The sequence below is a fragment of the Electrona antarctica genome (genome assembly GCF_951216825.1).
Source record: "Electrona antarctica genome assembly, contig: scaffold_870, whole genome shotgun sequence".
Lineage (NCBI taxonomy): Eukaryota > Metazoa > Chordata > Actinopteri > Myctophiformes > Myctophidae > Electrona > Electrona antarctica.
In genome coordinates this window covers 12,501-31,714 of record NW_027636963.1, presented here as the reverse complement: position 1 = coordinate 31,714, position 19,214 = coordinate 12,501, and the positions used below count along the sequence as shown (strand labels likewise).

The 19,214-nt window shown below is 44.4% G+C and overlaps 1 protein-coding gene across 1 annotated transcript in view; it reads right to left on the bottom strand.

The window, feature by feature from the left end:
* Nucleotides 1-1,523: 1,523 nt before the first annotated feature.
* The window catches only part of LOC306919599 (A-type voltage-gated potassium channel KCND3-like), a gene marked incomplete at its 3' end in the record, with an annotated part of 20,957 nt that continues 3,266 nt past the window's right edge, over nucleotides 1,524-19,214 (bottom strand). Inside the window, exons 2-5 of the mRNA XM_079532355.1 lie at nucleotides 7,056-7,685; nucleotides 5,117-5,338; nucleotides 3,778-4,023; nucleotides 1,524-1,718 (exon numbers count right to left, since the gene is read on the bottom strand). Coding sequence (XP_079388481.1) covers nucleotides 1,524-1,718; nucleotides 3,778-4,023; nucleotides 5,117-5,338; nucleotides 7,056-7,511 — 1,119 coding nt within the window. The 5' untranslated portion in view covers nucleotides 7,512-7,685. The remainder of the gene's footprint in view (nucleotides 1,719-3,777; nucleotides 4,024-5,116; nucleotides 5,339-7,055; nucleotides 7,686-19,214) is intronic.

The window sequence follows — 19,214 nt, the reverse complement described above, 5'->3', positions numbered from 1 at the left end:
TTTTTAAGTCAAATCTTTGCTTCTGGAAGGTTCCTGGAACTACATATTTTCAGAGGTCCTTGACATGAAATAGTTTGAGAACCACTGACATAGAAACATAGGGTTTTTTCAGAAAACTGTCAGGAATTAGAAGGCATTTGTAGAATTGTCCTCAGGTCTAAATGGGCGAGGCCATGCAAAAATAATACGTTGTCTCCGATTGGTCATTTTTGGGCTGAGTAGGTAGGGAATTTATTTTATTTTATTTATTTATTTTATTTTTTGTGGGAAGGAGGGTAGCAAAAATAACAGACCTACAAGCTCATAGCGCGCGTAGCGCGGCACTCAGTGCGGCGCTACGAGCTTGTAGATCTGCTTTTTTTTATACCTAAAGTATAACATAATGCTTAAAGGTATATTCAGTGATTTGACTTAATCTAAATATCACTTATTTTTTCTTTTTTTCTGGATAATCCTCCCTACTATAGAGTGTGCTGACCATATAAGGAGTTCCTCCCTGTTCCCAGTGAGCCCAAATTTTTTCACCAAATGCCAATAAAATAATTTGGGTCGCACATATTTAATAGAGTCGGTCGGCAACCGGAGACCAATGTATTATTTTGCGGCCTTAAGTCTAATGATGTCGGGCCAGATAATCGAACACATGGATGAAAAGCGGCTACACGTCTCAAAGCCACACATGCAATAGACTGCAAAAAGAAAAGCTTCTTCCCTCGTACAGTCAAGTACATGAACAAACTGTCAAGAAGGAGAAAGGACCAGAGAAAAGGAAAACCATGTAGTTGTTACACACACACACACACACACACACACACACACACACACACACACACACACACACACACACACACACACACACACACACACACACACACACACACACACACACACACACACACACACACACACACACACACACACACACACACACACACAGAAAACGGCCACGCAGTCTCAAAGCACTTCCTCCCACATACGGTACAGTACAGCTTTTTAGCAAAGAGCTAAAAAGCTGTTATCTATTACTGTTATCTACGCTGCTGCATCGTCTGAAGGAAGACAAACCAAAACACACTCTGCTGCATCGTTCTGTACACAAGACGGAACAACACACACAAACCTTGAAACCTTGAACACACATGCCTCCGTAACACGCAACGATACAAACACACAAACAAAAGTACGTGCGTGCGACGGCCCGCACGCACGTTATTTGCACTCAAACAGCGGAGTGTCGTCGGCGTATACGCCAACTATAAAAGCCATTGCACCTCGACTTTAAACCTTGAACCTTCAAGACACAAGCCTGTGTGACACACACACACACACACACACACACACACACACACACACACACACACACACACACACACACACACACACACACACACACACACACACACACACACACACACACACACACACACACACACACACACACACACACACACACACACACACACACACACGTGGCGGCGCACGCGTGTGCTCAACAGAAATGGTGTCGACGTGTGTACGCATCCTTACCCGAGCGTAGTCATGGTGACGATGGTGTACCAGAAGGAGGCGGGGATGGAGGTGAACTTGGAGGAGGAGGAGCCCTTCTCGGCGTAGAACATGACCGTGGCGAAGATGATGATGGCCATGGTGAGAGAGAACAGCAGGAAGCCCAGCTCTGAGGCGCAGCTCTTCAGAGTGTAGCCCAGGATGCGGAGGCCCTGAGGGGGGTGGAGAGGACCATGGTAAAACACGGAGATACATGGTGAGACATGGAGATACATGGTCATAGCAGCTCTTCAGAGTGTAGCCCAGGATGCGGAGGCCCTGAGGGGGGTGGAGAGGACCATGGTGAGGACATGGTCATAGCAGCTCTTCAGAGTGTAGCCCAGGATGCGGAGGCCCTGAGGGGGGTGGAGAGGACCATGATGAGGACATGGTCATAGCAGCTCTTCAGAGTGTAGCCCAGGATGCGGAGGCCCTGAGGGGGGTGGAGAGGACCATGGAGATACATGTTCATAGCAGCTCTTCAGAGTGTAGCCCAGGATGCGGAGGCCCTGAGGGGGGTGGAGAGGACCATGGTGAGATACATGGTCATAGCAGCTCTTCAGAGTGTAGCCCAGGATGCGGAGGCCCTGAGGGGGGTGGAGAGGACCATGGAGATACATGTTCATAGCAGCTCTTCAGAGTGTAGCCCAGGATGCGGAGGCCCTGCTGGAAAGTGCATTTACCCTAATCCTACTATAAATGTCCCACGTCTCTGTCTGCGTGTGTGCGTGTGTGTAACGCCAGGGCTCCACCGGACGCGTTGCGTCTCCGTCGCGTCGCGTCAAAAAACGCACCGGTTCAATTTTAATGCACGCGTCGCGTCTCCGTCAACGCGGGCAGTGGAGCCACCCTTCATTGATTAAAAAGGGAACATTCCCTGACGGTGACGGAGACGCGACGCTGACGCGCCCGGTGGAGACCGGCCGTCATGCACGTAACTCGAGAACCGTTTGACCCACCGACTTCACATCCGACACACAAGTATCGAGTCGGTCGGACTCACAGTTCTCCAGAACCACCACAAAAGGCTCTGGTCAGGCTCTGCCAGTGGGCCTAATGAGGCCAACTCCTTTCACCTGTGCACTTTCCAGCCTCTGCCTGAGCCAATTGAGGCTCAACCAATCAGGCTCTGCCAGTGGGCTGAATTGATTAGCCGACACAGCAGCACACGTCTCAAATTGAGGACTTCCGTTTGACAAAACAGCAACATCGTTCCCAAGTAGGCCTGTGGCCGACTGCGACAGGCCTACTGCGACAGGCCTACTGCGACAGGCACGTACAGGACAGGCACGTACAGGCCGACTGCGACAGGCACGTACAGGTCTAGTTATGCTAATGGGGTGTATATTTTTTTATAATTTCTTATCGCACAATTTTGAAACCCATTTTTTTCACCCACCAGTGTCAATTATCTTGGATAAAGGCGCTATATAAAAGCACCATTTACCATTTACACAGACAGACAGACAGACAGACAGACAGACAGACAGACAGACAGACAGACAGACAGAGGAGCGGAGTGCTGCACCACTGAGGACTGTGTAAAGTAAACCATTTAGGCCTGACATCGAAATTTAAAAAATGTCTTCTAAATACTGACAGTTTTCTGAAAAACTATGTTTCATGTCAAGGACTGCAAAAAATATACGTAATTGGCCACCGACCCCCATCTGAAAATATGTTGTTCCAGTTACCCATCAGAAGCAAAGATTTGAGTTAAAAACGTTCAAAGAATATATATTCAAAGATTTTTCAAAAATAACAGACCTACAAGCTCATAGCGTGCGTAGCGCGGCACTCAGTGCGGCGCTACGAGCTTGTAGATCTGCTTTTTTTTATACCTAAAGTATAACATAATGCTTAAAGGTATATTCAGTGATTTGACTTAATCTAAATATCACTTATTTTTTCTTTTTTTCTGGATAATCCTCCCTACTATAGAGTGTGCTGACCATATAAGGAGTTCCTCCCTGTTCCCAGTGAGCCCCTGGGGTCAAAAAACCCTAGTTTCAGTTTTGGTGGCGGGTGGCAAAGCCTTCATCCAATCAGGATGAGAGGGGCCTTCCTCCAATCATGATCGAGTGGGGGCGGGCCTTGGTGCACATGCTGTTGGCCTGTTGCACTTCCCCCCACTGTAGAGCGTGCATGTGCACATTTTGTTACCGGGGCGGACTGGGTGGTTTTCCAAATCACTCAAATCACTGAATGCTCCTTTAAAACACCAAGAGTTACCTGCGAGTGTCGTGAGAACTTGAAGATGCGGAACACTCTGAACACGCGCAGCGTGACGAAGGCTCCGCTCACGTCCTCGTTGTCGGTCATCACCAGGCCGATGTAGTACGGCAGGATGGCCACCACGTCGATGACCGACATGACGGACCGCGCGAAACGCACGCGGCACGGCGCCGCGAACAGACGCGCCAGGTACTCCACGGTGAAGAGGAGCACACACGCCGTGTCCATGCAGAAGAACGCCACCTGGTGGGGAAACACGGGAAACACACGTGTATCATTAACCCATTTTGGGCGGGAACCCCTGTTGGTGTTTTAAGCATTATGTTATACTTTAGCTATTGAAAAATAGCAGACCACCGAGTGGCGCGCTACGAGCTTGTAGGTCTGCTATTTTTGAAAAATCGTTAAAATGTGGCGCAAATCATTGAATATATATTTCAGAGCGAACATTTTTAACTAAAATATCTGCCTCTGGGGGGTCCCTGGAACTACATATTTTGAGATGGGGGTCTGTGGCCCAATAGATAATTCTGGGGGTCCTTGACATGAAAAAGGTTGAGCACCACTGCCATAGAAACATATGTTTTTCAGAAAGATGTTAGGATTTAGAAGCATTTTTTTAAGTCAAACTCAGTCCAAAATGGGTTAACACTTTCAGCGCCCCCTGCTGTTCATTTGAAATGACCGCAGGCAGCCAGCTATATCCCCTATATATAGGCGCCGTTCCATTTCCGCCCACACAGCCCGATACAACGAGAGGAGGGGCCAAAACTTTTTTCGAGCAGCAGCCGACATCAGACATCACTGTTTACATCTGAACGCCGGGCGGTTTGGACTAAAACAACAACTTAGTATTTTTCGGAGAAAACAAGCAACAAAGAAACGACAATGAGTGGATCCTTATGGGAGGCGCGCGCATTGATCCTCACAATGGGAAGAACGTAGGCGCTGTCTAGCAGCCTGGTGGGTGCTGTCTAGCAGCCTGGGGGTGCTGTCTAGCAGCCTGGGGGTGCTGTCTAGCAGCCTGGGGGCCTGTCTAGCAGCCTGGGGGCCTGTCTAGCAGCCTGTCTAGCAGCCTGGGGGCCTGTCTAGCAGCCTGGGGGTGCTGTCTAGCAGCCTGGGGGCGCTGTCTAGCAGCCTGGGGGCCTGTCTAGCAGCCTGGGCAGCATGGAAGGTTAGTGTTGAGCTTCGGCTGCTTGGTATCGATATAACCCTTACAACCCGCCATCTGACGGGTTCGGCGACCTCCAGGGTTAAATCTGAACCCGTCATCTGACGGGTAATGTTAACTGGTAATGGTAACTGGACCAATGTTAAAAAAGAAAACTCAACCCACCGTGTAGCGGTCGCCGCACGGCACCTCCTTGTGGTGGGGCGCGGTACCGCAGGGCACCGTCTCCACCACGTTGGTGAGGACGGAGATGGCGATGAAGAAGCCGGTGACGTAGTAGAACACCAGCGCCATGGTGGAGGTGTGAGGGTTCTCGAAGGCTCGCCACATGGTCTCTCTGCACGTCATGTTGGGAGGCTTGGTGTCCTTGTTCTCGTCTATGTCGTCCTGTAGCGGGGATGAGGGACGGAACATTTATTACATGCCAAGTTGAACATAGAGCTGCCGATCGATGAGAGCTTTGATTAGCGGTAAGCCAACTTTCTAGGTTTATCATTAATTAGAACACAAAATAACACGTTAATGGCGTCGTTGGCGGCTCGGGATACCATTAACACCTAGAACACCCAGGACGAAGTATCTTCGTCTTATCTATTAGTAACGCCCGACGCCCAGGACGAAGTATCTTCGTCTTATCTATTAGTAACGCCCGACGCCCAGGACGAAGTATCTTCGTCTTATCTATTAGTAACGCCCGACGCCCAGGACGAAGTATCTTCGTCTTATCTATTAGTAACGCCCGACGCCCAGGACGAAGTATCTTCGTCTTATCTATTAGTAACGCCCGACGCCCAGGACGAAGTATCTTCGTCTTATCTATTAGTAACGCCCGACGCCCAGGACGAAGTATTGTCCAAAAGACGAAGTTTATTGATATGAGAACGGATCGCATGGCTCCACAGCCTAGGAGCGCCTGCTGGGCAATCCTCGATGTTGCGTAACACTAACCTTCCATGCTGCCCAGAGAGGTCATCGAAAAACTCCCTCCCCTGTTTAGCCGTCGAAAACGAAAATCTTAAAACATTAATAACTCTCGATCTAAATCATCCCGTCGAATTATGAAAAAAACATCCTGTGTTAGACGGCGCTCCGCGGTCCAGTCGCTAGTCGCGATAGATTTATTCTTACCTCCCGTTGTTGTCGATCGCCTCTAGAGTGGCGTGGCTATTGTTAGCTGCTACACACACATTCACAACAACATCCGGTCCGTCTGTAAAAGTGGTCCGTGTTTATAAATCGACTGGGCGCTATAATGTAATGGATTAAATAACCCCGGGCGTGCTAGGTGTTCTGTCTCGTCCCGACCCTTTGGTGTGGTTTGGGCCTTAGGATGCAGAATGCAGTCTATTTGCATCACTGTTAATAATAATAACAACAACAATCCCTTCTTACCTGTAGTCTCTCTGCTAGCTCCCTCTTGCGGTCCTTGTACTCTTCGTAACAACAGTAATAATAGTAGTAGTAGTAATAGTAATATTGATAGTAGTAGTAATAATAGTAATAACCTGCAGTCTCTCTGCTAACTCCCTCTTGAGGTCCTTGTACTCTTCGTAAAAACAGTAATAATAGTAGTAGTAGTAAATGGTGCATTTATATAGCGCCTTTATCCAAGGCGCTTTACATAGTGTGCATTACATTCACCCATTCACATGCACATTCATACACCGATTGCGGCGGAAGCCATGCAAGGTACCAACCAGCACATCGGGAGCAATTTGGGGTTCAGTGTCTTGCCCAAGGACACTTCGACATGTAGACAGGAGGAGCCGGGATTCGAACCGCCGACCCATGGATCATTGGACGACCTGCTCTACCTCTTGAGCCACAGTCGCCCAGTAGTAATAGTAATATTAATAGTAGTAGTAATAATAGTAATACCTGCAGTCTCTCTGCTAACTCCCTCTTGCGGTCCTTGTACTCTTCGTAACAACAGTAATAATAGTAGTAGTAGTAATAGTAATATTAATAGTAGTAGTAATAATAGTAATAACCTGCAGTCTCTCTGATAACTCCCTCTTGCGGTCCTTGTACTCTTCGTAACCACAGTAATACTAGTAGTAGTAGTAATAGTAATATTGATAGTAGTAGTAATAATAGTAATAACCTGCAGTCTCTCTGCTAGCTCCCTCTTGCGGTCCTTATACTCTTCGTAACAACAGTCTCCGATGATCTCGGGGATGATGCCGAAGAAGGCCAGCTCGTCGTCGTAGCTGCAGATGCACTCGTAGCGCGGGTAGTGCAGCCGGCCCGTGCGGTAGAAGTTCAGCACGCTGCGGAACACGTCGGGGTCGCGGTCGAAGAAGTACTCGCGCGACGCCTCGTCGTAGAAGAACTCCTTCTCCGAGCTGCCCAGCAGCGTGTCCGGGTAGCGCTCCAGCGTCTGCCGCCACGTCTGGAAGCGCCGGCCGCTCACGTTCAGCACCACCAGCTCGTCCTTGCGGTGGTGGTGGTGGTCCTGCCCACCGGAGGGCGCCACGGGCATGGGCAGGTTGGCCACGGGCATCCAGCCGATGGCCGCCGCCCGGGCGAAGGGCAGCCACGCCGACACCCCCCCCGACATGCTAGCGGAGAGATGCTAGCTGCTAGCTGAGAGGCCACCGGCCGCTGCGAGGGGAGGGGGGAGGGGCGGCGGCGGCACTGGGGGAGCGAGTCCAGCGGTCCGGCGCCTTCCTTCCTTCCTTCACGACCGGCTTGTCTTCCTCGGCTCACTTGTCTTCCTCGGCTCACTCACCATCTGGAATCACAGTCACAGTTTTAACACTTGTCTTCCTCGGCTCACTCACCATCTGGAATCACAGTCACAGTTTTAACACTTGCTCGAGTTAATTGTAGAACACTTTCCCTGCGGTTCGCGAGTTGCCCGAGTTATGTTTTCATTGTTTAATCCACGTTTTTAAATCAGTTTTAAGTCATACGGGCAATCCACCGGACGTAATGGGATATGAGACGCGTTTTGATGACGTCATCGCAAAATGTGCAAAGGGTTAAGGGAAGCAGCGCGCGGCTGAGCCCCGTCCGCTCTGTCAGCACTTTGGAATATTTTTCTACATTACAACAAGCGATTACACCGTTTTAAAGTGGATTTTCATGACAAGCAACTCAGCGGTCGGTGCAGTAGCTGTTCAAAGGTAACTTTAACCCATTTTGACCTGAGATCAGATTCTAAAAATGTCTTCTACATCCTGACAGTTTTCTGAAAAAGCTATGTTTCTATGTCAGTGGTTCTTCGATTTTTTTAAAATAGCTAAGGCATAACATAATGCTAACACCAAAAGGGGTTCCCGCCCAAAATGGGTTACACATGTACGGAGATCCTGCAGACAAGGCCACCCCCTGTCCCCACTTTTGTTCTCCGCGGCCATTGAGCCACTGGCAGAAGCCATATGGTCCAGTGAAGACATAAAAGGGAATCCTTATAGGAGAAAAGGAACACAAAATATCGTTATACGCCGACGACGACCTTTTATACTTGTCCAACCCAGTCCCCTCAATTAAGCCATTTTGGGCGGGAACCCCTTTTGGTGTTTCAATCATTATGTTATAATTTAGCTATTGAAAAATAGCAGATCTACAAGCTCATAGCGCGCCACGAGCTTGTAGTTCTGCTATTTTTTTTTAATCGTTAAAATGTGGCGCAAATCATTGAATATATATTTCAGAGCGAACATTTTTAACTAAAATATTTGCTTCTGGGGGGTCCCTGGAACAACATATTTTGAGATGGGGGTCCATGGCCCAATAGAGATGATTCTGGGGGTCCTTGACATGAAAAAGGTTGAGCACCACTGACATAGAAACATAGGTTTTTCAGAAAAATGTTAGGATTTAGAAGCCTTTTTTTTATCGACCTCAGTCCAAAATGGGTTTTAATGCAGTGTTGAACACTATCAGAATGTGGCCAGTTATCAGGATATAAGGTTAATTTAGGAAAGTCAATGGCCCTGCCCCCAAAACGTTCCTGAAGAAATTGATCTGTTATCCTCACCCTTTCAGGTGACAAAGACAGGTTTCAAATACTTGGGGATCAACATTACCTCTAATCTGAAAGATCTGATTGACTCAAATTACACACCCCTGGTTTCCAAGATTAACCCATTTAGGCCTGACGTCGAAATTTAAAAAAAAATTCTTCTAAATCCTGACAGTTTTCTGAAATACCTCATGTTTCTGTATCATGAATGGTGCTCAATATTTCATGTAGTCATAAAAATATATGTAATATGCCTCCGCCCCCCATCTGAAAGCATGTTATTCCAGGAACCCCTCAGAAGGAAAGATATGAGTTAAAAACGTTCGCTCTGAAAGAATATATATTCAAAGATTTGTGCCGCATTTTCACGATTTTTCTAAAATAGCAGACCTACAAGCTCGTAGCGCGGCACTCGGTGCCGCGCTATGAGCTTGTAGATCTGCTATTTTTCAATAGCTAAAGTGTAACATAATGCTTAAAAAAATGCTTAAACAAGACTGAACTAACTGGTCAACCCTCCCGAATTCCCTGCTCGGCAGGATTAACGTAATCCGTATGAACATTAATTTACCTCGTTTAAATTATCTATTCCAAAATCTTCCCTGATATTTACCACACACAGTTTTTCCAAAAGATTAACTCTTTTATATCCAAATACATTGAGTGTATCGTTACATGCTTAGTTAGGGCATTGAGTGTATCGTTACATGCTTAGTAAAGGGCATTGAGTGTATCGTTACATGCTTAGTAAAGGGCATTGAGTGTATCGTTACATGCTTAGTAAAGGGCATTGAGTGTATCGTTACATGCTTAGTTAGGGCATTGAGTGTATCGTTACATGCTTATTTAGGGCATTGAGTGTATCGTTACATGCTTAGTTAGGGCATTGAGTGTATCGTTACATGCTTAGTTAGGACATTGAGTGTATCGTTGCATGCTTATTAAAGGGCATTGAGTGTATCGTTACATGCTTAGTTAGGGCATTGAGTGTATCGTTACATGCTTAGTTAGGGCATTGAGTGTATCGTTACATGCTTAGTAAAGGGCATTGAGTGTATCGTTACATGCTTAGTTAGGGCATTGAGTGTATCGTTACATGCTTAGTAAAGGGCATTGAGTGTATCGTTACATGCTTAGTTAGGGCATTGAGTGTATCGTTACATGCTTAGTTAGGGCATTGAGTGTATCGTTACATGCTTAGTAAAGGGCATTGAGTGTATCGTTACATGCTTAGTAAAGGGCATTGAGTGTATCGTTACATGCTTAGTAAAGGGCATTGAGTGTATCGTTACATGCTTAGTTAGGGCATTGAGTGTATCGTTGCATGCTTAGTAAAGGGCATTGAGTGTATCGTTACATGCTTAGTTAGGGCATTGAGTGTATCGTTACATGCTTAGTAAAGGGCATTGAGTGTATCGTTACATGCTTAGTTAGGGCATTGAGTGTATCGTTACATGCTTAGTTAGGGCATTGAGTGTATCGTTACATGCTTAGTTAGGGCATTGAGTGTATCGTTACATGCTTAGTAAAGGGCATTGAGTGTATCGTTACATGCTTAGTAAAGGGCATTGAGTGTATCGTTACATGCTTAGTTAGGGCATTGAGTGTATCGTTACATGCTTAGTTAGGGCATTGAGTGTATCGTTACATGCTTAGTTAGGGCATTGAGTGTATCGTTACATGCTTAGTAAAGGGCATTGAGTGTATCGTTACATGCTTAGTTAGGGCATTGAGTGTATCGTTACATGCTTAGTTAGGGCATTGAGTGTATCGTTACATGCTTAGTTAGGGCATTGAGTGTATCGTTACATGCTTAGTTAGGGCATTGAGTGTATCGTTACATGCTTAGTTAGGACATTGAGTGTATCGTTACATGCTTAGTAAAGGGCATTGAGTGTATCGTTACATGCTTAGTTAGGGCATTGAGTGTATCGTTACATGCTTAGTAAAGGGCATTGAGTGTATCGTTACATGCTTAGTTAGGGCATTGAGTGTATCGTTACATGCTTAGTAAAGGGCATTGAGTGTATCGTTACATGCTTAGTAAAGGGCATTGAGTGTATCGTTACATGCTTAGTTAGGGCATTGAGTGTATCGTTACATGCTTAGTTAGGGCATTGAGTGTATCGTTACATGCTTAGTTAGGGCATTGAGTGTATCGTTACATGCTTAGTTAGGGCATTGAGTGTATCGTTACATGCTTAGTAAAGGGCATTGAGTGTATCGTTACATGCTTAGTAAGGGCATTGAGTGTATCGTTACATGCTTAGTAAGGGCATTGAGTGTATCGTTACATGCTTAGTAAAGGGCATTGAGTGTATCGTTACATGCTTAGTTAGGGCATTGAGTGTATCGTTACATGCTTAGTAAAGGGCATTGAGTGTATCGTTACATGCTTAGTTAGGGCATTGAGTGTATCGTTACATGCTTAGTAAAGGGCATTGAGTGTATCGTTACATGCTTAGTTAGGGCATTGAGTGTATCGTTACATGCTTAGTAAAGGGCATTGAGTGTATCGTTACATGCTTAGTTAGGGCATTGAGTGTATCGTTACATGCTTAGTTAGGGCATTGAGTGTATCGTTACATGCTTAGTAAAGGGCATTGAGTGTATCGTTACATGCTTAGTTAGGGCATTGAGTGTATCGTTACATGCTTAGTTAGGGCATTGAGTGTATCGTTACATGCTTAGTTAGGGCATTGAGTGTATCGTTACATGCTTAGTTAGGACATTGAGTGTATCGTTACATGCTTAGTAAGGGCATTGAGTGTATCGTTACATGCTTAGTTAGGGCATTGAGTGTATCGTTACATGCTTAGTTAGGGTATTGAGTGTATCGTTACATGCTTAGTTAGGGCATTGAGTGTATCGTTACATGGTTAGTTAGGGTATTGAGTGTATCGTTACATGCTTAGTTAGGGCATTGAGTGTATCGTTACATGCTTAGTTAGGGTATTGAGTGTATCGTTACATGCTTAGTTAGGGTATTGAGTGTATCGTTACATGCTTAGTTAGGGCATTGAGTGTATCGTTACATGCTTAGTTAGGGCATTGAGTGTATCGTTACATGCTTAGTTAGGGCATTGAGTGTATCGTTACATGCTTAGTTAGGGCATTGAGTGTATCGTTACATGCTTAGTAAAGGGCATTGAGTGTATCGTTACATGCTTAGTTAGGGCATTGAGTGTATCGTTACATGCTTAGTAAAGGGCATTGAGTGTATCGTTACATGCTTAGTAAGGGCATTGAGTGTATCGTTACATGCTTAGTTAGGGCATTGAGTGTATCGTTACATGCTTAGTTAGGGCATTGAGTGTATCGTTACATGCTTAGTTAGGGCATTGAGTGTATCGTTACATGCTTAGTTAGGGCATTGAGTGTATCGTTACATGCTTAGTTAGGGCATTGAGTGTATCGTTACATGCTTAGTAAGGGCATTGAGTGTATCGTTACATGCTTAGTTAGGGCATTGAGTGTATCGTTACATGCTTAGTTAAGGCATTGAGTGTATCGTTACATGCTTAGTTAAGGCATTGAGTGTATCGTTACATGCTTAGTTAGGGCATTGAGTGTATCGTTACATGCTTAGTTAGGGCATTGAGTGTATCGTTACATGCTTAGTAAAGGGCATTGAGTGTATCGTTACATGCTTAGTTAGGGCATTGAGTGTATCGTTAAATGCTTAGTTAGGACATTGAGTGTATCGTTACATGCTTAGTTAGGGCATTGAGTGTATCGTTACATGCTTAGTTAGGGCATTGAGTGTATCGTTACATGCTTAGTTAGGGCATTGAGTGTATCGTTACATGCTTAGTTAGGGCATTGAGTGTATCGTTACATGCTTAGTTAGGGCATTGAGTGTATCGTTACATGCTTAGTAAAGGGCATTGAGTGTATCGTTACATGCTTAGTTAGGGCATTGAGTGTATCGTTACATGCTTAGTAAAGGGCATTGAGTGTATCGTTACATGCTTAGTAAGGGCATTGAGTGTATCGTTACATGCTTAGTTAGGGCATTGAGTGTATCGTTACATGCTTAGTTAGGGCATTGAGTGTATCGTTACATGCTTAGTTAGGGCATTGAGTGTATCGTTACATGCTTAGTTAGGGCATTGAGTGTATCGTTACATGCTTAGTTAGGACATTGAGTGTATCGTTACATGCTTAGTTAGGGCATTGAGTGTATCGTTACATGCTTAGTAAAGGGCATTGAGTGTATCGTTACATGCTTAGTTAGGACATTGAGTGTATCGTTACATGCTTAGTTAGGGCATTGAGTGTATCGTTACATGCTTAGTAAAGGGCATTGAGTGTATCGTTACATGCTTAGTTAGGGCATTGAGTGTATCGTTACATGCTTAGTTAGGGCATTGAGTGTATCGTTACATGCTTAGTAAAGGGCATTGAGTGTATCGTTACATGCTTAGTTAGGACATTGAGTGTATCGTTACATGCTTAGTAAAGGGCATTGAGTGTATCGTTACATGCTTAGTAAAGGGCATTGAGTGTATCGTTACATGCTTAGTTAGGACATTGAGTGTATCGTTACATGCTTAGTTAGGACATTGAGTGTATCGTTACATGCTTAGTAAAGGGCATTGAGTGTATCGTTACATGCTTAGTTAGGGCATTGAGTGTATCGTTACATGCTTAGTTAGGGCATTGAGTGTATCGTTACATGCTTAGTTAGGACATTGAGTGTATCGTTACATGCTTAGTTAGGGCATTGAGTGTATCGTTACATGCTTAGTTAGGGCATTGAGTGTATCGTTACATGCTTAGTTAGGGTATTGAGTGTATCGTTACATGCTTAGTTAGGGAATGAGTGTATCGTTACATGCTTAGTTAGGGCATTGAGTGTATCGTTACATGCTTAGTTAGGGCATTGAGTGTATCGTTACATGCTTAGTAAAGGGCATTGAGTGTATCGTTACATGCTTAGTAAAGGGCATTGAGTGTATCGTTACATGCTTAGTTAGGACATTGAGTGTATCGTTACATGCTTAGTTAGGGCATTGAGTGTATCGTTACATGCTTAGTAAAGGGCATTGAGTGTATCGTTACATGCTTAGTTAGGGCATTGAGTGTATCGTTACATGCTTAGTAAAGGGCATTGAGTGTATCGTTACATGCTTAGTAAAGGGCATTGAGTGTATCGTTACATGCTTAGTTAGGACATTGAGTGTATCGTTACATGCTTAGTAAAGGGCATTGAGTGTATCGTTACATGCTTAGTAAAGGGCATTGAGTGTATCGTTACATGCTTAGTTAGGACATTGAGTGTATCGTTACATGCTTAGTTAGGGCATTGAGTGTATCGTTACATGCTTAGTAAAGGGCATTGAGTGTATCGTTACATGCTTAGTTAGGGCATTGAGTGTATCGTTACATGCTTAGTAAAGGGCATTGAGTGTATCGTTACATGCTTAGTTAGGACATTGAGTGTATCGTTACATGCTTAGTTAGGGCATTGAGTGTATCGTTACATGCTTAGTAAAGGGCATTGAGTGTATCGTTACATGCTTAGTTAGGGCATTGAGTGTATCGTTACATGCTTAGTTAGGGCATTGAGTGTATCGTTACATGCTTAGTTAGGGCATTGAGTGTATCGTTACATGCTTAGTTAGGACATTGAGTGTATCGTTACATGCTTAGTTAGGGCATTGAGTGTATCGTTACATGCTTAGTTAGGGCATTGAGTGTATCGTTACATGCTTAGTTAGGGCATTGAGTGTATCGTTACATGCTTAGTAAAGGGCATTGAGTGTATCGTTACATGCTTAGTAAAGGGCATTGAGTGTATCGTTACATGCTTAGTTAGGACATTGAGTGTATCGTTACATGCTTAGTTAGGGCATTGAGTGTATCGTTACATGCTTAGTAAAGGGCATTGAGTGTATCGTTACATGCTTAGTTAGGGCATTGAGTGTATCGTTACATGCTTAGTTAGGGCATTGAGTGTATCGTTACATGCTTAGTTAGGGCATTGAGTGTATCGTTACATGCTTAGTTAGGGCATTGAGTGTATCGTTACATGCTTAGTTAGGGCATTGAGTGTATCGTTACATGCTTAGTAAAGGGCATTGAGTGTATCGTTACATGCTTAGTTAGGACATTGAGTGTATCGTTACATGCTTAGTAAAGGGCATTGAGTGTATCGTTACATGCTTAGTAAAGGGCATTGAGTGTATCGTTACATGCTTAGTTAGGGCATTGAGTGTATCGTTACATGCTTAGTTAGGGCATTGAGTGTATCGTTACATGCTTAGTTAGGGCATTGAGTGTATCGTTACATGCTTAGTTAGGACATTGAGTGTATCGTTACATGCTTAGTTAGGGCATTGAGTGTATCGTTACATGCTTAGTTAGGGCATTGAGTGTATCGTTACATGCTTAGTTAGGGCATTGAGTGTATCGTTACATGCTTAGTAAAGGGCATTGAGTGTATCGTTACATGCTTAGTTAGGGCATTGAGTGTATCGTTACATGCTTAGTTAGGGCATTGAGTGTATCGTTACATGCTTAGTAAAGGGTATTGAGTGTATCGTTACATGCTTAGTTAGGGCATTGAGTGTATCGTTACATGCTTAGTTAGGGCATTGAGTGTATCGTTACATGCTTAGTTAGGGCATTGAGTGTATCGTTACATGCTTAGTTAGGGCATTGAGTGTATCGTTACATGCTTAGTTAGGGCATTGAGTGTATCGTTACATGCTTAGTTAGGGTATTGTCCACATTGCACACTTATAGTATTGGTATTATGAAATCGTTTCAACAACTAAAAGAAGAATTTAATCTTACAAATAAGGGACTTCTTCAAGTATCCAAATCCGACACTTTTTGTAAAGTCAGAGGAGAGGGGAAAATATGACCCCCGATGTTAGGGTCATATTTCAGATATATATCATATACTGTAATATTGGTACCTCCTCCTATGACTCACTGAAACCAGTATGGGAGGAGGATATTTGGGCGGATTTCCATCTGTAACAAGATATTTCCTAAATGTACTTCTATAAATATCCATGAATTAAATTTCATTTTTTTTCCACAGAACATATCCCACTCCCCTCTGTCTTCATAATATGTTTCCCGACGCCTCAGAACTTTGAATCAGAACGCCTCAGAACGCCTCAGAACTTTGCTTCAAGTGTGAAAAGGAAGTAGGTACTATTATGCATGTCTTCTGGAAGTGTGATCTAATTCCGCAATACTGGAAGAAGGTCCATTTTCTCACACAGCAAATCCTAGGCAAGGTTCTAAATTCTTTCATTTTTTTGTATCATTAATTATTGTATCATGACAGTACTTTGGCTTTGGACCCTGGCTCCACCCGTCTATTAGACATATCTTGCTAAAAAATGTATTCTGTTATTGTGGTCCACCCCCCCAAGTACCCTCAGCTAAAATGTGGCTTACCCAAGCCTCTACTTTCTTGCCTTTGGAGAAACTCACGTATGACCTTCACCAAAAGACAGATACATGTTGGAGCATGTGGTCACCCTTATGGAACTATAGGCCTATAGGACATTTGGAGCATGTGGTCACCCCTATGGAACTATAGGCCTATAGGACATTTGGAGCATGTGGTCACCCCTATGGAACTATAGGCCTATAGGACATTTGGAGCATGTGGTCACCCCTATGGAACTATAGGCCTATAGGACATTTGGAGCATGTGGTCACCCCTATGGAACTATAGGCCTATAGGACATTTGGAGCATGTGGTCACCCCTATGGAACTATAGGCCTATAGGACATTTGGAGCATGTGGTCACCCCTATGGAACTATAGGCCTATAGGACATTTGGAGCATGTGGTCACCCCTATGGAACTATAGGCCTATAGGACATTTGGAGCATGTGGTCACCCCTATGGAACTATAGGCCTATAGGACATTTGGAGCATGTGGTCACCCCTATGGAACTATAGGCCTATAGGACATTTGGAGCATGTGGTCACCCCTATGGAACTATAGGCCTATAGGACATTTGGATGCCATAGAAGAGAACGAGAAATGTCCCACTACGCTACTGGATGGTAACTGTTATCTTTATTTTGAACGGTGCAAAAATTGTATTATTATAAAGAAATATTTGTAATGTTTTTAGTTATCCCTCTGGCGTTGATTTGAATGTTGTCTATATTTGTTTTGTACGACGACCCAATGTTGGGAACTTGGGACAGAAGACACTTGATTCATGCACAACGTACAGTATGCTGTCAAAAAGGATTTCAGTCACACGAGAGAGACTCAGAGTAGAACCGCTGCTTCTTCGCTTGGAAAGGAGCATCTGGTTATAGGATGCCTCTCGGGCGTCTCCCTAGGGAGGTCCTCGAGGCACGTCCCACTGGGAGGAGACCCCCGGGGCAGACCAAGGATCACGTCCCACTGGGAGGAGACCCCAGGATCCCAAGGATCAGATGGATGGATTATTGGCACTATTTTATGAGTCCCACTTCAACGACGTTAGAGTACAGTACTGAGTACAGTACTGCATCCCAGGAGGGTGACATGATTGCGTTTAGCTGGGGGAGGACCACCTGGAACCCCCTCCTCACTGGTGGACCACTGGTTGAGAACCACGGCTATAAGCCAACAATATTGATTGATTGATTCACTGTATGTAGAATGGGCGCTCGCGCACGCGCGCACGCGCACACACGCACACACGCACACACACACACACACACACACACACACACACACACACACACACACACACACACACACACACACACCAGGGGCAATCAGGTATTCAGTGTCTTGCTCAAGGACACTTGGACACTAACTCTGGGGAAGCCCACAGGGTTCGAACTGGCAACCTTGCGGTATAACATCCACCGCTGAGCCACCGCCGCCCCATACCCTACACTGCTATAGGAGTCCAATATAGAATAGAATAGACATGAAAACCACTGTTAATGCAAATGAAGATGAAAGAACAATCACTCATGTAGAATTGATGTGTTCACAGTGCTTCCTTCCTTCCTTCCAGGCTACGATGCGAGTGACACAGGCTGAACCTGTGTCTTATATCACAGCTAGGGAGGGAGTGACACAGGCTGAACCTGTGTCTTATATCACAGCTAGGGAGGGAGTGACACAGGCTGAACCTGTGTCTTATATCACAGCTAGGGAGGGAGTGACACAGGCTGAACCTGTGTCTTATATCACAGCTAGGGAGGGAGTGACACAGGCTGAACCTGTGTCTTATATCACAGCTAGGGAGGGAGTGACACAGGCTGAACCTGTGTCTTATATCACAGCTAGGGAGGGATTTCCTTAATGAATTCATCAAGAAATGAATTAATTACCCTGAAAATAAACTATTCTCAGAAACCCCTGGCTGTACCGAGTTACAATGCAGGGCAGGGAAACCTGGTATCAGGAGAACTCGATTTAGTGCTTTACTTCACCTTCATTTGTGACCAGATTTGACCGAGAGACAATCGCGCAAATTCCAGCTTTTCGAAAGAAGAGAAAAATGAGTTTATAGCACAGGCAGACTCTTCACATACTAGAGCATGTCTGAAATAAGTGTCAGAGCTGAAATCGACATGTAAATATGAAATAAATGCTTAAACATGTAGCTAGGTGTAATGTTAGAGACCACAGAAGACATGTAAATATGAAATAAATGCTTAAACATGTAGCTAGGTGTAATGTTAGAGACCACAGAAGACATGTAAATATGAAATAAATGCTTAAACGTGTAGCTAGGTGTAATGTTAGAGACCACAGAAGTGAACCTTTCAAGCCTGTTTTCTCAACTCGCTGTTTCTCTGCAAGACATTACTCTATAAGCCATATCTCCAAAACTGGTGGGTCAAACTGAACAACCAATATGTCAATTTGAAGCTATGATTCCCTGCTTTCACATGACATGATGATTTGATTTATTTGATATATTCAAGATACCGTTCAAAAAGAGCAGTACAGAATTATCAGGATTGCACAAAAAGTCAAAGACGTAATTCCATTGTGGTCCAAATAAATAAATACAGCATATGATATAGGAAGAACATGCGTTGACTAAAATCACAATAATGGACATTACAACGACACCATCATAGATCACTAAACAAAACAATAAATACATACCGGTAATAAATAGATAAATACAGAACTATTCTAGCTTGCCCATCAGCCAGTTTTTCAACATATTTTTAAAAATGTTCAAGGACTGGGCAAATTTAATTTCCCTTGGAATTTTGTTCCAATCCTCCACACCCCTGTATATTTAAATGCGCTTCTGCCTACCTTATGTTTTAGGTTTGGTAGTTTAAGAT